The following is a 21,821-nucleotide window of genomic DNA, read 5'->3' on the forward strand; positions in this document are numbered from 1 at the left end:
GTATAATTTTACAACATTTACATGGTAAAAAATACATGTAGACTGAAAATACAGCGAAAATCGGAAGATTAAAATTGAATTTGGAAATGACACAGTTGGCCTTCCATACCTATAAAACTAACATAAAAATAACTATGGATGACCTTTGCCGTCTAATATTAAATCAGATTTTATCAATACAGGAATGCAAGGTTGTATTGCACATATCGCAAGGTTGCTATGTTTGAAACATAAATACCTTAATTAACCAAACAACTCAACTATTATATACTTTGTCTTTGGCGTACCGTCGTCATTACGCTGTTTTACATGCTTTAATCACATAGATGGTTGGGAATTGATTTTACAAACCGGACTGCTTTTTCGAAAATGAAATTATTAGCGTGTTGTATGGTTGTTGCTGGATTAAGTCTCGCGCTAGGTCTGGTTCTGGAAGATAGTGTTGTAAGTACAGTTTGCATAAATTGGTGTTATGATTTTATTGATATTGAAATAACATAACGAATTTCTAGATTCCCTCTAGTTAAAAGGAATAAGTATAACTGTTTAAACCAAAATTCAAATATTCAATTTGGCACATTCGAATATATTCAAAAAATGATCTGTTTAGGTATATTATGTTTGGATTCTAATGTACAGATACTGGTATAGTTTTATTTTTATCTAGGCTAAGTTGTGCAAGGGCACAAAATGGCCGCCAGAGCTATAAATATAAAATCTTGACTACGCTTTGACTACATTTCCAGTGGGAATTACTTTCATTGTAACTTATCGAATTATGATATAAAGTATAATTACTTCTTTGTGTTTATAGCTCAACTTGCAAATTAAACTCCAAGAAGCAATAATTTTACATCCACTCTTTGCCAATCCTGATATTTATAATACATATTATTAGCTTTATTGCGTAAATCTTAAATTGAAGAATCTAAAAACATAGTATAACCCATTAGCATTTAGCAGGTGCGCGATGACGTAGTATCCTACCATTGATAATAACCTTAGTTTACTCGTTGTTGATTGAGAGAAAGAAGCATTTAAAACACTGAATATTTAGAAAACAAATGTTATTTTTTGTACCAGGAAAGCCGATTGGCCAGTGTTGAAGCAACGCTACAACGTGTGCTAAAAGAGTTGTCCGTAGTGCAAGGGTGTAGTTCAGATTTCTGTGGTAGGTTTATCGTTGCCATAGTAATGTCTTTTTCATTTGTTAATAGATGTAATCCGGTTACACGGTAACAAGATTAATTTATTTTTAGATATAATCCGGTAACACGGTAACAATAATAACATCACGATATAATATTATTTGAAATATTAAATTCTAAATATTAGGCCACGTAGCACGTAAAAGACGCTATGGCATTGATGACAATAGCCCGCCAAACCTTAGGCCCGGGTTCGATGTCCGGCTACGCCATGTTGCCTGCTCTATGTTACTTTTCTATGCATATGAGTATTGAGAGTTATTATTTTATGTACTTCCATATTTGTGTCAAATGCGCATATTTTAACTGAAACACTTTATTTTTGTTTTCGTTGCTTGATTCTTAAAAATATATTGTCGTTACTCATAGAAACTTTGCAAATTGAGGAGTTCTCGAAACTTTCGTTCCTAGAATGAAAGATTAATATCTAATTTTAACAAATACCGTTTCAATTGTATAACAATGGATTCTTATCTAAGACAACCTGGTATAAGCTTTTAATTTATTCTATGCAGACCTTCACCAGGTTGCCACACTTCCTTAGCACGAAAGAAGTGATATATAAATAACTTAACAGACATTTCCAGAGAAGTATTAAATACTACTATCTTCATTTGCTATAATTAGATCATTGTTTTTTAAAAGATATCCATAGGTCTAAATGGTCAACATGGAGTACATGGTCAAAGTGCACGGGGCAGTGTAATCAAGGATATGGGTCAAGTGAGCAAACAAGGACACGTGTTCGCACGTGTATTGGTGATACACAGGGGTCACAGGGACTGCAGTGCACGGGCGACACCACGGAAACGGACAAAAGACCATGCAATGCCGTGGAACTTTACGGTAAGAAAAATATGTTACGAAACTGTTGCGACCAGTTTAACCAAGGCTAGATGTACAAAAAAAAATAATAATAAGTGACCATATATTTAACGTAAGATACTGACTAATTTTTAATTTTGTATGGCCTAATTTATAGTAAAATGAAAGTGGTTTTATTTCACAGGTTGTTTAAACACCGCACAGAACACTAACAATACTTATGGAATGGTTTACAATTTCTTTGACGAGCTCGCGCAAAGCACGTGCACAGCTGCAGTGAATTCTGCATCACACGTGCTTGCAATCCGACGGAATTGCAACACTGGAACAGCACCGGACTGCTCGCAGATCTGTGCAAACGCTGGGTATGAGTCATTTTATTTTTTCTTAAATGTTCCCTTTTTATTTAATTTTTTAAATTCGCAGTTACGGTTGCCATGGTTACATTATGAGGGCGAATTCTGTCTGAGATTATGTGAAGATTTTATAAAATATTCAGTGCCGGCATTATGTGAAGATTTTATAAAATATTCAGAGCAGGGCATTGTGTGAAGATCTTATAAATATTCAGCGCGGGGCATTATATGAAGATCTTATATAAAATATTCAGTGCGGGACATTATGTGAAGATTTTATAAAATATTCAATGCGGGGCATTATGTGAAGATTTTATAAAATATTCAATGCGGGGCATTATGTGAAAATTTTATAAAATATTTAGTGCGGGGCATTTTGTGAAGATTTTATAAAATATTCAGTGTGGAGCATTATGTGAAGATTTTATAAGATATTCAGTACGGGGGCATTATGTGAAGATTTTATAAACTATTCAGTGCGGGGCATTATGTGAAGATTTTACAAAATATTCAAGATTTTATAAAATATTCAGTGCGGTGCATTTTGTGAATATTTCATATAATATTCAGTTCGGGGCATTATGTGAAGATTTTATTTAACATTCAGTGCAGGGCATTATGTGAAGATTTTATAAAATATTCAGTTCGGGGCATTATGTGAAGATTAAAAAAAAAATATTTAGTGCAGGGCATTATATGAAGATGTCACCGCTTAGAATTCAACAACCAATATTTAGACTGAAACATTGAAGGTATTAAAGAAATATAAAGTTCATACTAATATCACATAATTTAATATAATTATTTCACATCATTTATCAACAGATACCATTGCTTCGATGAACTACATGTATATCCGCCTTCCAAACTTCTCCACCCGGATGTTTACAAAGACGAGGGTAAACCGGGACTGATGATGTACCGGTACTTTTCCTGTACATGGAGCAGCGGGTCATGTGGCCCTAACTTTTGCTGTTGTAACGATGCGTAAAACGCTTTGCATGCTGGGGAAATTGTCGTCTGCTCAAATGTGTCGTCTGCTTAGTTTTTTTAACGTAATTTAAAGCTGCATGCCTCCAAATGAGCCAAAATATTTCAAGAAAATTAAAAATGAGAAAAATGTATACTAAGATTTTAATAATTCAAGAATTCACATGTTTAATAACTGATATTACAGTATTTATCCCCATATTTCTAGTGCATATATGTAACTAACCTAGTAAGGTCTATTTTTGTATATTTTTACCTCTTTCTGGTGATTTACGGGGAATTGTTTGTGCAGTTTGCGGTGTATAAATTTCTTTCTTAGTTCACTTCATAATATTTCACTTTTAAATACTTTTTTGAAATTTTAATGAAAATAACCATGAGTCAGGAGACATGCTGCTTTATTTTTAAGTAAACATTAGTTACTTTGTCTGGTAACAGGATATCGTTATCTAGGCGTTTTAAAAGATGACTCACGTGAATAAATGTAACCCAGGGCAATCTAAACAGAGCGCCTTTTATTAACATGTTAATTTGTTTAGGTAACAAAATTATTTATGATGAATGATTCTTCGTTTTTCTTTCAAGCTGGTTAGATTATGTTACCTTAAATGAGTTTTTGTGATGATTTAAAATAAACGTCTAACATATATTCACATGTTTTGGTATACATTTATTTATTTGCCCTAAATAAGATATCGCTCAACTACAGTGAAAGATTTTTTATTGCCCCTGTTAAAAAAAGTTTGTGTGCAAACGTCGTATCATAAAAAAATTAACTTTACATACCGGGAACTTTCTGCAGATCTTTAGAAAATATCCTCAGGCTGCGTAACAACTCGACCCCTTGTAGAAGGACAGTTTCTGCATCACCATTCATTGTTACTCGAGTTATTGACTGAAGTTTCCAGTCAGTCAAGTATATATACCCTGAAAAAAGGTCCAAATAAACATTTGTTCGGATAGTTATAAATGACCTTCTTGGAAAAGTATTTGTACTGTCTAAATGAGCAAACAGTCAAGTAATTTATTTTGTTTAAAGGATAATTAAGCTGCCGAAATGAGCCGAAATGCTATCATTATAATAGTCTCAAAAGCGTTTATTGTTTGGTGTTTCCAAAAAGTTACTCATTGGCCACATATATGGACTTTTCTGGTTTTTTCTGCTTCTTAAGCACTTTAGCAATTAGTTAAAGTGGGTTTAGCATTTTGTATGAATTTGTTTACATTTTACTACCTTAACGACACATAACTTAACGTTCTGTGCTACTTTCTTTGGTTGCTTTAACATTTAACATGCTCTAAATTCGTTTTTAACAATTTATGGGCTTTATGTGCCTTTAAGTAAATAAATTTCTACCTCTAAAGACTGCCACACCGAAAGGGTGCACGATCTTTATTCCTTGGGCTGTCTGTAAGTCGTTGCCATCTAAATCTGTATGCTGAAGCCTACAACAAGGGGAGATACATGTGTTTATAATTAACAATAATTAACTGTAGTTACACGGTCGTAGGAATGACATGGCCCGGTTTGCAAACGAACGTTTTCGAACAAAGAGATTAGGATGAAGTTGCAATCTCATCTTTCCGATTATTATGCTTTGCAATAAACAGCTGATATAATAAGGCGGTATAGTGAAACTACTGTCAGTCACATGGTAAAATGGTGCCCTCCATATGCAACCTCTATGGCATAATATATGAAAATGTATATGCTTCTTTTATATAACGGTATAAAGCATTACAGTGATATTTTACATTTGAAATTGTCTTTCTAAATATGGCATAGACACAGTTTACAGAAGTTGTAGACATTGTGTTTACTTTCTCGCGAAAGAACACTGCCTTATGAACCGAGCTTATTGCGTAGGAATATTTGTGTTCTATACGTTCGAAGCCTCTTACCCGAAGTATACGGGAAGTGCCGATGCTTTACGATTGGTTAAAGTTGTTTATTTGGGAATGTGGTTTTGAAATATGGTCATTGTATAAAAGTGATTGAAGATGAGATGTTTTGATGCGTTGTCTGGTTAGCTCAATAGGTAGAGCGTTAGACTGTGAATCGGGCGACCCGAGTTCGATTCACGGACGTCGAAGATCACTTTCGTTGTGAATAATCATGAAATCCTTTATACGGTCATTCGCACTGTACCTATGCTCTGGCATGTACAGCAGTTTCGATCAGTTCCTTACGAAAGTGAATGCAACTAGTACTGGTAAACTGCTCAACAGCCTGCTCAATGAATGATGCGGTGGCTGAACTGTGTTCTGGTAGATTCAATATGGCTTACTGTCGTGATCCGGAGTGAAAACTACCCATACCACCACCACCATGGTTTAATGTAGAAATTGCCAGGTTTGATTCAAACGTAAATAGTGTCATGTTTACGATACATAACGTTTAGGGGAGGCAAAAATATTTACAAAAATGATCAGAAAGTCTGAAGATATAACTACTATCATGAAGAGATTAAGTACAAATCTCAATATGAAAACTGAAACTGACCTGTCAAAATAAGCGTCGACCCAATACACCCTGTCCTGGTCATAGTCCACGCACATACCATTGGGCCAGCCGAGCTCGTACCTGTGAATTTTCGTCATGTTGCTACCATCTCCATGGCAACGGCCAATAAACGGGAAATTGTTGCCATCTTTCAACCAGTCAGCGAAAAACACATATCTGACAAAACAATGATTAGAAGATGTTTTTAAAATGTTAATCTTCAAGGATCGATGTAACACAATATAAGGATGTCTGAATTATGCCATGTCGTAAAAGTGTGCTTTCGGGAGGAAATGGCGAAAGACAAAACACATGGGAACACGACAAAAGGTAACTTGTCATAGTCTCGTTATCTAGACATTTCGTACCGCCAGCACGACAACACGACTGTTTCAACACAAAAACACGCCATAAGTCTTCCAACTCGTGGCATTGATTAAGAAAATGAGCAAAAAAGAAAAGATGATACTTTTATCGAATTGGCCTTAAATATGCATATAACACGTAAGACATTCAGTACAGCGTTTCTTACCCTCGTGCCGGATGTACGACAACCGAACGTGGGCTGCCTAAACCAGTCAACAATACTCGTCTCTGATCTGGTTCATCCAGACGCATGACTGACACAGTCTTCGCGAAAAAGTCCGTGAAATATAGATTACGAGAGATCCAGTCCAGACTGATTCCTTCAACAGACCGGATGTCGTTTGCTAGAACATGGCTGACCTCTAAAATTGAATATATGTTTATTAACTGACATTCAAAAGTTTTACAAGTCAAAATACAAAGAGAAATGATGTACCATACAATGCGCGCGATGATTAAAATATAAATATTACAATTCTTCTAGAAAAAAAATGAAGGAACGTAAATGATGCGCACAAAATTAGACTATCATCTGTTTTGAATTGTCAAAAATCTTTCTTTTTTTAACTCATTCAATATCCTTTTTATCTTGAGGAGAGTGGATACCTGCTGTATCAATTGGTGATTTAAATATAGCCCTGTTATAGATGTCCGAGTAGTAAAGCTCCTTTCTGGTCGCGTCGTAATCAACGGCAACAAAACTGTTACCCCGACGGGTTTTAGTCAGCCCAACAACCGGTTTCATGGCGTCAACAGACCGTGTCCTTGCGCCGTCCAATGGTATCGCTCGCACTGAATGTTTGGTTGCGAATATGATAAATTCTTCAATACCTGAAAATAGAGATTTTTACTCTTTTTTTTTTGGCCTTCAAGTATTTTAAATTCCAAGTATCCTTTATTTGTCCGATATGAAAGTTTGTTAGTATATTGAAAATTGCTTTTCCATAACTGTAATGTAGGGCTCAAGTTCAAACCCTAGTAAGGATTACTGTATGTGCGTGTTTTTTTATAAAGTCTAGCACGCTAGCGGAAGCTTGGTGTGTCTACCAAGGTACCGCCCTCCTACCTGAAATAACGCACCATGGGGTACATGAAGGTTACCTTGACCAATTAAATTCGAATATGCTGTATGACATCATATTAGTTTACAGATTACTGTTGCAATGGCAAATATATTTCACAAGATTTGTTTAAAAATATTTGACGTGAAAACTATATTTAATTTGTTGCATATTGCTCAGCAAAACTGTGAGTAGTCTGGTTACTTTTATTCGCAGTTTTTTACCACTTACTCCGACAAGAGAACCCATCCTCATTCAGCTGGTACCCTGCCTCACACACGCACCTGTACCCGAGACCATCGTTGTCAAACACGTGGGTGAGAACGCACAGATGTTCACACTTGCTGATTAAACAGGGATCTGCAGCTAAAGAAAAAATATGATAATGCGTATGGATATATCATTATCATGATAATAATTAATGCTATGAATACATAAATATTGTAATTAAATGCAATGTGTATGAATACATCATTATTATAATAATACGAAATGCGTATGAATACATCATCATTATAATAAAATGAAATGCGCATGAATACATCATTAAATCATAAAATGCAATGCGTATGAATACATCATCATTTTAATAAAATGCAATGTGTATGAATACATTATCATTATAATAAAATGAAATGCGTTTGAATACATCATCATTATAATAAAATGCAATGTGTATGAATAAATCATCATTAAAATAAAATGCAATGCGTGTGAATACATCATTATTTAATAAAATGCAGTGCGTATGAATATAACATTATTTTAATAAATTGTAATAATCATGAGATTGTCATAAATGTAATTAAATATATCGCGTATAACTACATTTTTAGTGTAATAAAATGTATATTTGTCATATATTCTATACACAGCAGAAGTTATTTCATATATATGTGTCTTTATTACATAATTAAAATTCTTTAAAAATCCAAAATTCACTTAGATTCTGTGGAAAACCTTGCGTATTAATAAGATTAACATGATAATGATCATAAATACGCAAAGAAGAACACAACAACAGCAAAACAGTAGCCATTGACATGTCGTACCTTTGTCAGTAATTCTCAAAACCTTGTGTTCAATTTTCACAGATGAAAGTATTGCTTTAGTCCGCCATATTTGAGTCATGTGATTAGTTTTGTCAAATTTTCCAATTTTAAGCACCGCCATCTTTGTGACGTCAGCAAAATAGATCTCGTTCTCGAACACCGCGAGACTAACAGGCGCAGGTATATTTCGACTTCCAGAGATGATTCTTGTTCTGTTAGAATCATTCTTTACAGATTATCTTTTTGTATAATATAATGTGAAATATAAATTTTTCATTTTGTTTACAAAATGCTGATACACTCATTTGCTAATAAACTTATTTTAAATGCTTTTGACTGAAACCATTATCATTATAATTGCCATATTCTGTATGTGTTTTATATAATTAATTGTCATAATTATATTGACCTATGATGAACAAAATTACCTATGCAAGCCGTCATATGTAGCAGTTTCGATGACGTCCAACTTGGAATCTGTCCAGTAGATTCGTCTGTAAATATAGTTAAAATATAGCAAAAAGGAAGATAATATTCTTATTTCATATTTCTTCTAATAGAAAGTTCAGTGTATTATCTGTTGACAAAGCACAATTATAAATTAACATTGTAAAATTAGAATTAGATCTGTTCTTTCAAATGTATCTTTATTTTCAATTGGGAAAAAGTTTTTCTGTTTTTTTTTTATTAAAAAAAAACCAGTGAATGACTTCGTGAATATGACGGTCTGAATATAAGCAGTATCTTCATAGAAGGAATGTTTACAACAAACATACGTTTAGCTAAAGTCTTTTTAACATTTTTTAATCTTTTGTGGGGGAATAATTTAATTCTGGATACACGTACCTTTACTATTAAGCTTTATTGAAATGGTTTCTATTTTTCGAATATTTAATTACACCAACCTGGCTGCTATATCTAAACTTATGCTACTGGGTGCTAAAATTTTTCCTAATTTTAGATCCAGAATAGCGCTTCCGTCCATAAAAGCGCGAACAATACGGGGTAAAAGCCGTGGCTTCCGTCCATAATCCGTGTAGAACATATACCTGGAAAGAAACAACATAGTTTGACATATTTGACATATACATGTATATTTTTGAATAAGTATAATGAATGATTAAGGCAGAGTTTTCACACCGTTTGGGATATTTTATAAAGAAAACTCGTCAAAAGGATCGCTATTCAAAATTATTGTATAGTAAGAGTTACCTACCCTGTTGTCGGATCCACTGCAACTGCCCGGCAATTTTGAATACCGTCGTTAATGATATTCTTTTGTCGTCTGCTCTTAACGTTGTAGACAGCTATACGTTTGGCAAGGCAGTCGACAATGTATAAGTTTCCGCCTATCCAGTCGTAAGACAAACTGCAAGGTTTTGGCATGCTTTGTAACGGCAGTGATGTCTTATCAGGACGCCCGATCGATGCTGTGTAAACCTAAAAAAATAGCCAACAATATCCCCACTTTAACCTTTAACAAGTTTAATATCCTACATGAAAATGTGCAGCTTGCAATCTGGACAAAACTATTCACAAATTAAAGGAAAGTTTTAAAATAAGCACTGACTCAACTGCGACCAAATGTGCGACAAAAAATCGAACAACAATCGCCGCATGCGTAGATTCATATACCGTGACGTCAGATGGCAAAAGGTAAAGGGCAGATTGTTTGTGTGCACAAAACAAACAAAACATCATTATCATAAAAGTGATTCAGTAGATCTACATACTTTTGTACTTGTTGCTTTAGATCTACATTTCAAATATTTGAAATATTCTAAGAAATGAAGTTAGAGTTTATTAAATAACCAAGTAATTTAATATTTAAGATTTTTATTTTAAATTTTAACACATGTTAAAACATCTTACCTTTCTGTCAGCAGTGTCGATAAAAAAGACGTTCTGAGATATATAGTCTATATCAAAATCTCGAACGCTCCCGGTGACAACAAGTTCCGGTTCCGTTCCATTCATGCGCATGCGCGTGATGTTATGTTCCGTCCCGACATACAACTTTGCTTCGACTCCTGTTGAGATAATTGTAACACATCAGATATTATTAATACTCGTTACAACATGTTTGTATAAGGTTCCTCACAATAGTTTGTTACTTTATACTATACAAAGGTTTAAAATGTATGTATGTTTTCTTTTTAGTTCTGCTGTATGCTGTTGTTATTGTTGTTGTTGTTGTTGTCGTAATAAAATGCATTAGCGTTACTTTTGAATGACTATCTGCGGCAAAGCTAAGTGCTGTTATGTGTTCAATACTACTTTCCCGGTGTTGTTGTTTTTTACTATTCAGCGCATGCGCATATTAAAAATCAGAAATGACAAGAACGTAACTGATATATACGTAAGATTCTTTCGTAAACTTTACTTTTTTAAATAAATGTTATGAAAAACAATCTGCTTACCATGAACATTCCTGCAAGTTCCCTTGCCTTCTATCATGTAGCCCCCAACACATTGACAGCGGTAACTTCCCGGTAAATTGACACACTTCTGATCACAACTTCCAAACTTCTCACACTCATCGTAGTCTAGGGTAATATAATCAGACATGTCAGATGAGAGAATATTTATATATACATGTAATGTATATATAAGATTATAATTTTAAAAAGATGGCATAATGACGCTACAGGATTTGCGTCAAACAATTCAAATGCGTGTTTCTGTCCCATGTTTTATACAAATAAAGAGAATTCGAAAACAAAACAAATCAAAACAAACAAAACATGTCTTCTTGTAAAATGGTCTATGGTTTTCTATATTAACCCCAACACACGTTATAAATTATTTTACACTGTTTATTGAATTTAATATACATACCAACACATTGACTGGTGTCTTTTTCGTCGACCATGTAACCTTGCCTACATATACACACAACTTCCACGCCATGCTTGTAGTTACCATGTAGTGAACACACATACTCTGGTCCTCTCAAACAGTGTCCGTTTTTACATTGTGTAAAATTACCTGTAATAATCAAGTTTAAATTTTAAAAGGTATCATTTATATTTTAGTTATTTCTTTTTACAAAACAAAATACATGTAGTTGTTGCCCAATAATTAAAATAGAACTAAAAATAAATTGACATTCGTTCTTTCGTTCGTTTGTTTGTCTGTTCGTTTGTTCGTCCGTTCGTTGTTCGTTCATTCATTCATTCATTCATTCATTCATTCATTCATTCATTCATTCATTCATTCATTCATTCAAATTAAGGTACAACAGGTACATCATAGGTTGCAGCAATATATTTTTATAACACTCAAATCGATTTCTTTCCTGCAAATCTATCCTTTCAACGACCCTAAAAACAACATTATTGTAGAGGTGGCATGTTTTGGCTTCTATAGATTCCATATAAATATTGAAACCCTATATATATATGCAAAATGCAGTATGACATGTGTTCGAGATCAAGGAGGAATTCTGAATACTTCTATGTCAACTTAAAAAACGTGTATTCGTGCGAATTCGACAGAATTTAAATAATACGAGTTCTAACAAGAACACACGTTTTTCAGCAGGTGCGTGTCACGTGACTTTTCCTACCAAAATATTATTTGGTTTAAACATATTTTATTCGATATATTTACATTATGATGTACAATATTTACACAATACATTTGAGATTGGGCAGAAAGCTATGAAAGCTTATGAGTGTCCTGTCCCAGTTTAAACAATTTACATATATACAGTTCATGGCATTATCATGCACAAAATTCATTTAGTTGAAAATATATCAAAGATATTATTTATTTCGAAAAGTTAGATAAGTTTGCATGGGACACCTATGCTTGGTCACTTTTTCCGTTTTCTTTTATTATTTTTATATATTTTTTTATTGTTTTCAATTGCAAAGCAAACTTTACGAATGAAATACGTTCCTTCCCTCGCGTGCTTTGACGCGCGCTTTTTTGTCACACACTAATACATTACATATCATTAGGTTGAAAGACCTCTGTCGGCCTACGATTCTATGCTTGAAGATCTGAATCTCCTTTTCAAATGATTGCAAATTCGACAGTCGTTGCAAGAATATGACGATTTTGTGAGCGTGTTTATTTTTTTGCTCGCGAAAACTGATTGCTTTATAACACATTGTAAATTAAAAATGTGCATGCGAACGCCTGGTGGAAAAAAAAACAATATGCAAAGACATTTGTTCAAAGAAAATAAACACTTAAGATGATGCCAGAATTAAAGTATTTTATGAATTAAAATGTTCCATTTTCTATTTCCAAGTTTGATTTTTTTATGTTTGTTTGATGTTTCGAAGTACATGTATATATGTAATCGATACATATTTGGTGCTAATTTTCACTTGATTCGCATGGTACAAACATTAAATGAAAACATATTTCCACAAAGTTTTAAATCGTAATAATTTCTTTTTATTTGGACCAAGCTTATCTTTGTTTCTATACTAATTTTTTAAAAGTCGCATTAAATTTTTATTACCTGTGACGGTATCATTCTCATATCTATAAAATGACGTCTTATTTCTCATAAATTGTTAGACAAAAAGGCTAAAGGTCAAATTCGAAATATATCTTTAAAGCAAAACCATGACATTTAGCATAACTACGACGTGTGTTTTATTTTATTTCATTTTTTTTGTTGTTGCATAAAACTGTTTTGCCTTTTGTGGTTTTACATTGAAAATGAAAAAAAAACACAAAGTCAGTTCCGCAGCACGAGAAAATCTATGTTGATGGCACTTTCAAGCCACCATACTGTACGGTGTACTTATTTGACCATATATACTATTAAATTGTAGCTCTTAACTTTAATTAGTCGTTGTCACCATTATAGACAAGGGCCAACTAATCTGCACAAACCGTGCTTTATGCTGTTTTAGCTGCTCGTTTTCTTCTACTTTTAATACTATTTTTCCTATTGATCTTAATTCAAAGCAACACAAAATCATTACACAAATATAGCCGGTAAAAGGTGTAAATCATTAGCCATATTAAGTAGAATACATATATTGATAAGTAAAGAGTACAAATTACATGCAAATATATTGCGAAATGGCTAATTAACATATTTTGAATGACATTTTAAACTATTATTTCATGTTTTGTTTTGTTTTGATTTTAAAGGAGCTATGACGCATTTCTTAACATAATTATTACTTAAGGAGGTGTATCCATGCACATTATGTGGAAATGAAGTTTGTAACATTATGTACTACTTCTACATTTCGTGTTTGGAATTTGGTCAATGGACATGAGTTTTTGTCGGCTGAAGCTCAGTCTAGCACGAGAGGAGGAAGTGTTTTACGGTTGAGTGGCCTAGTGGTTAAGGTCCACTTGCCCCTCATCGCTTTGGGTTCGAATCCCGACAGGGACTTTGGATCTTTTCATCTGAGGAAGCTATCCAGCTAGCTTACGGAACGTCGGTGGTTCTACTCAGGTGCCCGTTCGTGCCTGAAATTATGCACTGAAGGGCACCTGAGGTCTTCCTCCACCAGTAAAGCTGGAACGTCGCCATATGAACTATACTGTGTCGGTGTGACGTAAAACCAAATCAAACAAACAAACAAAACGGTTGAGTGGTTAAGGTTGCTGGATTCAATTTCGCTTTCACCTTTATCAGTTTTGGTCCAAACCCTACCAGAGCCATTGGATTACCTACTGTTAATGGGTCTATGCATTTGCTTGTTCGTGCCAGAAAAGGGCATTTAGGTCTCTTTTTAATTCTAAGCTGGAAAATTGCCATATTGTACGTGACTAAAATTACAACTAATATGGCATTGTTCAAAATAATATATTTACCATGCCTAGTGCAAAGTTTATTGATTCATCTTTTTTTAATAAGATTTATAAATTAACAGAAGGGCATAAGGTTTCAAGGTTTTCGAGGAAGCGTACACAGTGCACAGAGCGAACTTCAAATCGCAATCGGATGTCATGTCAAAATATATTAACATATATAATTTTGTTTGTAGAATAACAATGATGATTTTGCAAACTTCAACTGTACCTAAGTTTGATAACATTACATTTTCAGTAACCGCACTTATTTATTGTTTTGCATCAGAGGAAAACATACGTGGTTTGCAGTTTAGAAAATTTATTACAATAAAAATGGGATGTTTATACAAAAAATAGAATAAAAATCAAATGAATAAATTAATAAAGTGTATGATTGTGCTTGTCTTTGTTAAAATTTGAACAAGCTTAATTATTGAAAGTTAAAAACGAACTATATACCGAGATAATCTCTTTTAAAGAAAATTCTACCTTAAAGTTTGTATAAAACAGTATATACATATACATATATTCTCAAATTGACGTTCTTTATAACAACATCAATATTAAAGATAGAAAGACATTGTTTTTATTTATATGCAGTTAAATGTTGAAAACAATATCGTATCGCGCTTCAAAGAGACGAAAACGTGACAAATGAGAAATTTGTTGTGTTGAAAACGACACAAATAAAGCCTATCGGAATTTCTCCTTTTGCCTCGTCATTAAAAAAAAATTAATAAAACATCGTACAAAATTTTTCAGTATCATTGGCAAAATATAAAATGAAATGGACCTAAACAGCTCCCGTAGATTAGTACTGACCCGGAAGTGTATCATACGGAAAATAGGGTCTAGATCCCCCAACAAAGTTGTTAAATTCTAAAATTTGATTGAATTTGCTCAGAAGGCTGTACTGTAAAATCAACATGTCCCTTTCCAGAGATTCAGCATTTTTATCGGCCGTAGGTTGTTGTTTACACAGTGACTTCCGGTTTATGTACTTTGATTTCCCCCAACTACCTTATACGGCAGCAGTAAGTTCCAAGAAATAGCTGAATAAACTGCACAGGAAATATGTACCGATATGCTATGTTATTTCCTCGTTTACACCGGTAACATTTTTTTTCTGTAATAGAGAACTAACAAGACCCGGATCAAACCCGACTTTTATCGGTTTAATAGGTTTTTTTCCCTTCTTTTTTTCCCTTTGGTACTGATATTACTTACTCAAATATTCGGTGCACACAGCTGGTTTTCCCTGGGTACCACATGTCAGATAACCACCACACAATTTGGATAGCGACAGACATTGGTTGTTCTCGGGGCACATGTATTCTGTGTCGTTACAAGTCCGCGGATTTGCAGCTAAAATAAATTAGAAGAATAAAATTTGAAAGTATGTATGTGCGTAAGAATACATTAAAATGTAAAAAAAAAATTACACCGTAACAACATCAGCTTTTCACTTATATCAGTTTTGCTTGAAAATATTCTATGCATTACAAAAAGTACGTTTTAATTCAGGCTTACATTGCAAGTGCAGTACTCTGTATAAAGGACGGCTTGATATGAATGGTAATACTTGTACTTCAGATATTGAAGATGAATATCATTTCGTTTCTATTTGCCACGGTCATGCAGAGATACGGAAAAACTACTAGAAAATAATATGAAAGGTACCAGGAATGTTGAAAGCGAGTGTATGTCATTTCATGTCAATATCGTCTGTACACAACATTCTATGAATACCAATATTCGGATACCCAAATTCGGATAAATGACCGAACTTTCAAAATTTGAATATTGTTGTGCCGTTATCTGTCGCAACTGCCGCTAAATGTCCCAAAATATTTTGTCATTTAATGTCGCAATGATGACATTAAATGGCGCACAAGTTTTCATTACCGTTAAATATCACAAAACTACCGTTAAATGTCGCAATATCTTATTTTATGTTCAACAACTGGTATCATGAAAATATTAACGTTGTCTGGAGAACTATATCTATCTATCAGAAAGGAAATGATTTGCTGTGGTGCACAAAGTAATTGGTTGAAATTGAAGGGGAATCATGTGATGCGTATTTATGGTCGCACGGTCACTTTCCTTATAACATATCCTCGATGCATGTATGTGGTCGCATGGTCAAAAACCTCTTATAAAATAAAGTGTTTTAATCTGTATTTATCTATTTTATGATCACATCCGTGTTATTTGTGCCGTGTGGCGGCTGAAAAATGTCTCCCCGTACATTTAATCAACGGTGTCATATTTTCGATCCTTGAAGATCATTCAGCACGACATTATTGTTGTGCTTGTGGTATTTTTAGTTTCAACTTTTCGGCATCTTCTAGTTGGGTGGTTCCAATATTCCTACTTGAATAATGTTGAATCACCCTTAGGATATGTTGCCTGCTTTTTAAATTTGTCTTTTGACGTCTTATCTGTGATACGCAGGCTTCATAACCTCTGATCCCCTTTCAAAATTCCATTTTATTTAGTTCCGCGCATTGTTTTCTCGTTTAGGGCACACGCTTTTTATTACTTGGGGACCATACGCCGCTTTTCATGGAATGGCACAGAAGTGTCACATTGAATGTACCGTATTGTAGATTTAGCCTGCTCTAAATAACGCTCCGCTTTTAGATCTGACCGTGACCAAATACGAAGTCCGTTTTTGTGACGTTTCACACAGTCAATCATCGGCGAGCTTTCATAATTTTGAAAGCAATTTGATTTCTAATTTCAACCCTGGAAACACCAATACTGAGTAGGTAATTTTCACGATTTCGTGAACAAAGGTGGCGTTGTCCATATAGCCGACAGGTAAACTGGCAAAAAAAATCGTGCCCATTAAATATTGCCTCTATTTTACCAGCATTTTTTCTTCTAACAAAGATCGATAATTTATCTAACTTGTATTTTGATACTTATTCTGATGCCTATGTAAAAACCGGTTTGATTGCATGGCTAAAAATTGTTTTCTCGGGAAATCCGAATTATGAAGAAGGCGAAACATACGGTCGTCATCAGATCTACATAAAAGAAATAAGTGGATCTGAACTTTAGTCAGATTGATTGTAGAAAAACATTTTCATCTTGAGTCGGCAAATGAATCGGGACATTCCTTTATGTCCAATAGTTATCATAATATTATATGTAGAAAAACATTTACTTAATGTTTATTTAATTAAATATCACTAGCTTACTTAATTTCATTATCAACTTGCGACATTAAACAGTAGTGTTGCAACATTTAACGCCTAGGAAAAATCGTTCGACATTTAATGTTACCATTGCTATATTTAACGAAAGAAGATTTTGCGACATTTAGCGGCAAGTGCGACATTAAGCGGAGGTGCAACATATAACGGCACCACAAATATGAGAAACCTGTTGTTCTTGATACTGAGATGAACCCCATATGGATCTCAAAATTGAGCATCGAGATAGGTTAATATTAAAATATATGTGAATTTCGCTGATCCAGATGTGCAGTACAACACTATATGTGGAAAAAAATTTAGGTCAATCACAGGGCAAGTTTTCAACATTTTAAACATTTCTACAAAATTCCAAGCTTTTTTTTAAAATCGTAATGTGATTCTACCATCCTGACTTTTCTCAATATCTAACCATTTTTTGTATTGGATTTTTATGCCGTCTTTGTCGAGATATTATTTCCGTCGTGGGTTCTGGTGTGTCCAAAGTATGCAATACGTATGAAGAAAATTAAATGGACTCAAAATGCAGATTTTTTTTACGAAATCTTACCGCCGAACGATGCTTAACATTCAAACATACCCTTAATGAAACATTTATTGAGATTTGACTCCAGATTTTTATACCGGTGCTCAATTTTGAGATCCAATAGGGGTTAACCCTCCGTGATTGATTTCAATATTCGTACCAATTTCCGAAATATGAATAAGAATAAATATTTAATACATTTGTACAATAATCGTGCTCAATTATCTAATTATGATTGTAATAAAAAATTTATATTTCTTATTTTTTATTTGAATAATGGGGGTATCTTATTCATAGCGTCATATATAAATTGGAATAATAATATCTGTCATATTTTGCGGTTCGGAACGGAATATCCGTCCCGAGGTGACCCGCCCATTGGATAGGTGACCGAGAGACGGATATTCCAATCCGAACCGCAAACATATGTCAGATATTTTTTCTTGCATATTCAACCATATCCGATTATATATTAAATTCTTTATCTTTAATTTCAATGGAAATTTATCATTACAATCGTAACTACTTTCTTACAACAGCGTATGAATTACAACTTCATTCATAACGGTAAAATGACGTCATCCTAAGCGTGCCATTGTACAGCACGCGACTCATCTGGCACCCCCCCATGCCAGATGAAAATTCCGGCATGGGTAAGACTCACGGAAACGCCAGTCTGATATGCAAGCAAAGGATAAAATTAGCCATGTAATGGGAAGTTACTCACTACAATGGGTTTCATCAGAGTTGTCCGTACAGTCATTAGAACCGTCACAAACCCAGTCTTGCGGCATACACAGCTGGTTTTTGCACCTGAACTCATCACCTTTACAACTCTTGGTCGCTGTATCGAATAATAATAATAATAATAATAATAATAATAATTTAATAATAATGATGAAGAAGATGATGCTGATGATGATGGTGGTGGTGGTGGTGATGATGATGATGATGATGATAATAATAATAAAAATAATAATAATAATAATAATAATAATAATAATAATAATAATAATAATAATAATAATAATAATAATAATAATAATAATAACATTATAAAGCGTTGCATCTGTTGATTAATGTTAGGAAAGTAAAAAAGACGGAAAATTTAATAGGCGATACGTGTAGCGGATTATTTCCTGTTGTTTTTCTTTTGCCAATTTAATCGAGAATGTGCATTTCTTTTAGTTTTTGGTAATCATTAAGGGCAGTTGGTGAATCTATATGGTATATACTTTACTGCCTTATAAAATAAGTTATGAAACATATGTATAATGTATTCTATCAACCGCATAGCTCAAAATATGGTTTCTTACCGCCAGTCTGCTTTTTGAAAATATTCAGTCGACCAATAGATGCAAAATCGGCTTCCAATTTCATTTTCTATTATTTCATTTAAGGTGACAACAGACACTTTCCGTGGTACTCACATAAATGTAATTTAAACCAAGTTATTTTAGTAATAATTGTTATTCATTTAATCTTTGTGCATTAAATGTCGTTGATCATCATAAAAAATAACATATTTGAAAAAAATGCCTTTGTAAATGATTGATTTTGAATAAAAATCCTAAAATTTTAAATCGTCATATCAAAGTCATTTTTTATTTTTTTGTCATCAAACTTTGGGAAAATAACCATACTTATATTATCTGGGGAACTGTGTCTCAAATTTTTTATATCTTTTCTCAAAAAAATATTACGTAACGTCAAACAAAATATGCGACTTTTTTCACCATACATATTACGTAATTAAAGATAATAAAGTCGCTGATTGAGCAAACAGAAATCCCTGACACGGTTCCCTCCGTAAATGAATTTCCTTTCATGTGCTTTAAACCGCATGTTAATTGCTTGATTATTAAAAAAGTTATGCCGATTCAAAGTTAGTCCGACCCGCATCAAACGAAGTGTCATAAATCGGCTGTTCTCTCTCGGACCCCTACGTTTCACGCTAAATAATTGCATAATACACAAATATCGCACCAGAGAGGGTCACAAGTGGCGGTAACATACTCTAACAACATTTTATGACCCAGTGACATCTGACCAATTAAAAAGCTGCTGATTAATATCAGTTTATTGCCGAAATTTCTTCAATTCTTAACGTGATTTACTGTTCGTCTGGTATCTGTCGCACATGTCACGTGACTATCGGTAAAATTTGAGGCACTCAGTGGGGCAAATGGAACGCTTTTGCGCACCGCTAGCGGGGTATTTAATTGTTTCCTATTTGAAGTTTATTATTATTATCATCAGCATTATTATTGTATTATACCAGTGTCACTCTGCCTGTGTATTCGTGTATGAAATTCCGTTAAATATCAAATAAAATAACAAAAAACTGAGCTTCTGACAGTCTTTTAAAGTCCATGGTAGATGTACAAATAAGAACGGGATAGTATATATTTTTTCCACCAAATTGATAATGCTTCACATATTTTAATAGAAATAAAAGGCATTACTCGATCATTATGATGTGGCCTTCTTGACTTCTATTATCATGAATATCATCTATGCACGGCATAGAGATCCAGTTTCTACCGGGATAGACAATAAATTTCATACTTTGTCCCAGATTTATTAGTACTGTGTCGGATTTACTGGCGAACAATTTATTTTCACTGAGAATATATTTTAATATCTTTTTTTATTCATAGAGAAATAATCATCCTTAGACAATCTAAAATGGTTTAGAAATTTGTCAGGGACACCTTACCACAAACATAAAAAATGTCGTCTGTTGTTGTTTTACTTGACATTGTTAGAAAACGAGGTTGAATGTAAAGTAAGCCCTTGAATCCGTACAAAAGTCTTTCAACTCAATTTTATATATATCAGATTAACGGGATAGACAAATTATTTTCACACATTATGGATATTTTAGCAACTACATTTTTAATCAACCCCGTGGTCGTGCGATTTGCCGCTATGCTTAATTATTTATGTTTCATACATTATGTTACGTACATTGGCCGACAATTTCTTAATTTATAAAAAAGGCTAAATGTTGAGATATTCATAAAAGATGTACGGTAGATGAACGATACATCTATTACGCGAAGTATGGACCAGTATGGACCTGTAATTCACGGGTATATGGAACTACCGATTTCCCTCATTGATGCCTCAACAGGGGGCGGAGGTTACGCGAATAGCAGATACAAATAGTATAGGTACCGTTTTAAATCGTTTAAAAACACATTTTTTTGGACTAACTGCTTCCAAAATTAAATCACGAATGTGTTCAGAAAAGGTTGATAAATCTACTTAGCAAAAAATCTCATTTTAGGTATTTTCAGTGATAATTGACTCCGTTGTCACCTTAAAAAAAGAGAAACTGATAGTGACCTTAGGTAATTCATGTAAAGGATCGAAATATGCCGAAGTTTTACGAAAATGCACGAAAATTTACGAAATATGCCGAATGCTCACGATTACTTACCACAAGTGCTAGGCTCGTCACTGTGATCCAGACAATCGCTGACATGGTCACACAAGAAAGATTTCATGATACATCGACAATTTCTACACTGAAACTGGTCATCAGTGCAGGGGTCACAGCTCACGCTTAGTGGTATGGCTGTAAACAAAGAACATTAGAATTATCAATAACTGGATTAAAGATTTAAACGCAGCTGAAAGAATTGGGCTGAAATTTCCGAGTTTAAGTAGAAATGATGTTTTTTTTCGTATCTGATTTGTTTTCTGACAAGTTTTATTTCTTGTTTTTTGTTCACATCGATGCATAAAAACTTTGTGAAAGAAACATAATGTATGTGTATCTAGCGTTTGCGGCATGGGTTGAGTTGGAGTTTTATGAGGGGGGGGGGGGTGTATGTGTGTGTGTCTTTGTATGTGTGTGTCTGTGCGTGCGTGCGTGCGTGTGTACGCGTGTGTGTGCGCGCGCGTGTGTGGTGGGTTGTTAGAGTATT

The 21,821-nt window shown here is 33.9% G+C and overlaps 2 protein-coding genes across 2 annotated transcripts in view; one reads left to right on the forward strand and one right to left on the reverse strand.

The window, feature by feature from the left end:
* The window catches only part of LOC132715922 (low-density lipoprotein receptor-related protein 2-like), a 155,495-nt gene that overhangs the window by 126,183 nt on the left and 7,491 nt on the right, over positions 1 to 21,821 (reverse strand). The window contains 16 exon segments of the mRNA XM_060699036.1: positions 4,166 to 4,306; positions 4,737 to 4,825; positions 5,883 to 6,059; positions 6,415 to 6,610; positions 6,855 to 7,079; positions 7,541 to 7,675; positions 8,362 to 8,573; positions 8,790 to 8,855; positions 9,267 to 9,410; positions 9,578 to 9,801; positions 10,234 to 10,391; positions 10,782 to 10,907; positions 11,200 to 11,349; positions 15,364 to 15,501; positions 18,614 to 18,730; positions 21,332 to 21,469. Of these exon segments, the coding sequence (XP_060555019.1) occupies positions 4,166 to 4,306; positions 4,737 to 4,825; positions 5,883 to 6,059; positions 6,415 to 6,610; positions 6,855 to 7,079; positions 7,541 to 7,675; positions 8,362 to 8,573; positions 8,790 to 8,855; positions 9,267 to 9,410; positions 9,578 to 9,801; positions 10,234 to 10,391; positions 10,782 to 10,907; positions 11,200 to 11,349; positions 15,364 to 15,501; positions 18,614 to 18,730; positions 21,332 to 21,469 (2,436 nt within the window).
* Positions 245 to 4,029, forward strand: LOC132715917 (uncharacterized). The gene is made up of 5 exons (XM_060699031.1): positions 245 to 444; positions 1,084 to 1,171; positions 1,854 to 2,054; positions 2,218 to 2,398; positions 3,215 to 4,029. Exons 1-5 carry the CDS (start codon positions 370 to 372, stop codon positions 3,378 to 3,380), a joined length of 711 nt encoding a protein of 236 aa, XP_060555014.1. The 5' UTR covers positions 245 to 369; the 3' UTR covers positions 3,381 to 4,029.

This window comes from Ruditapes philippinarum, unplaced genomic scaffold (genome assembly GCF_026571515.1).
Source record: "Ruditapes philippinarum isolate M1 unplaced genomic scaffold, ASM2657151v2 ctg2002_1_1_1_1, whole genome shotgun sequence".
NCBI classification, from domain to species: Eukaryota; Metazoa; Mollusca; class Bivalvia; order Venerida; family Veneridae; genus Ruditapes; species Ruditapes philippinarum.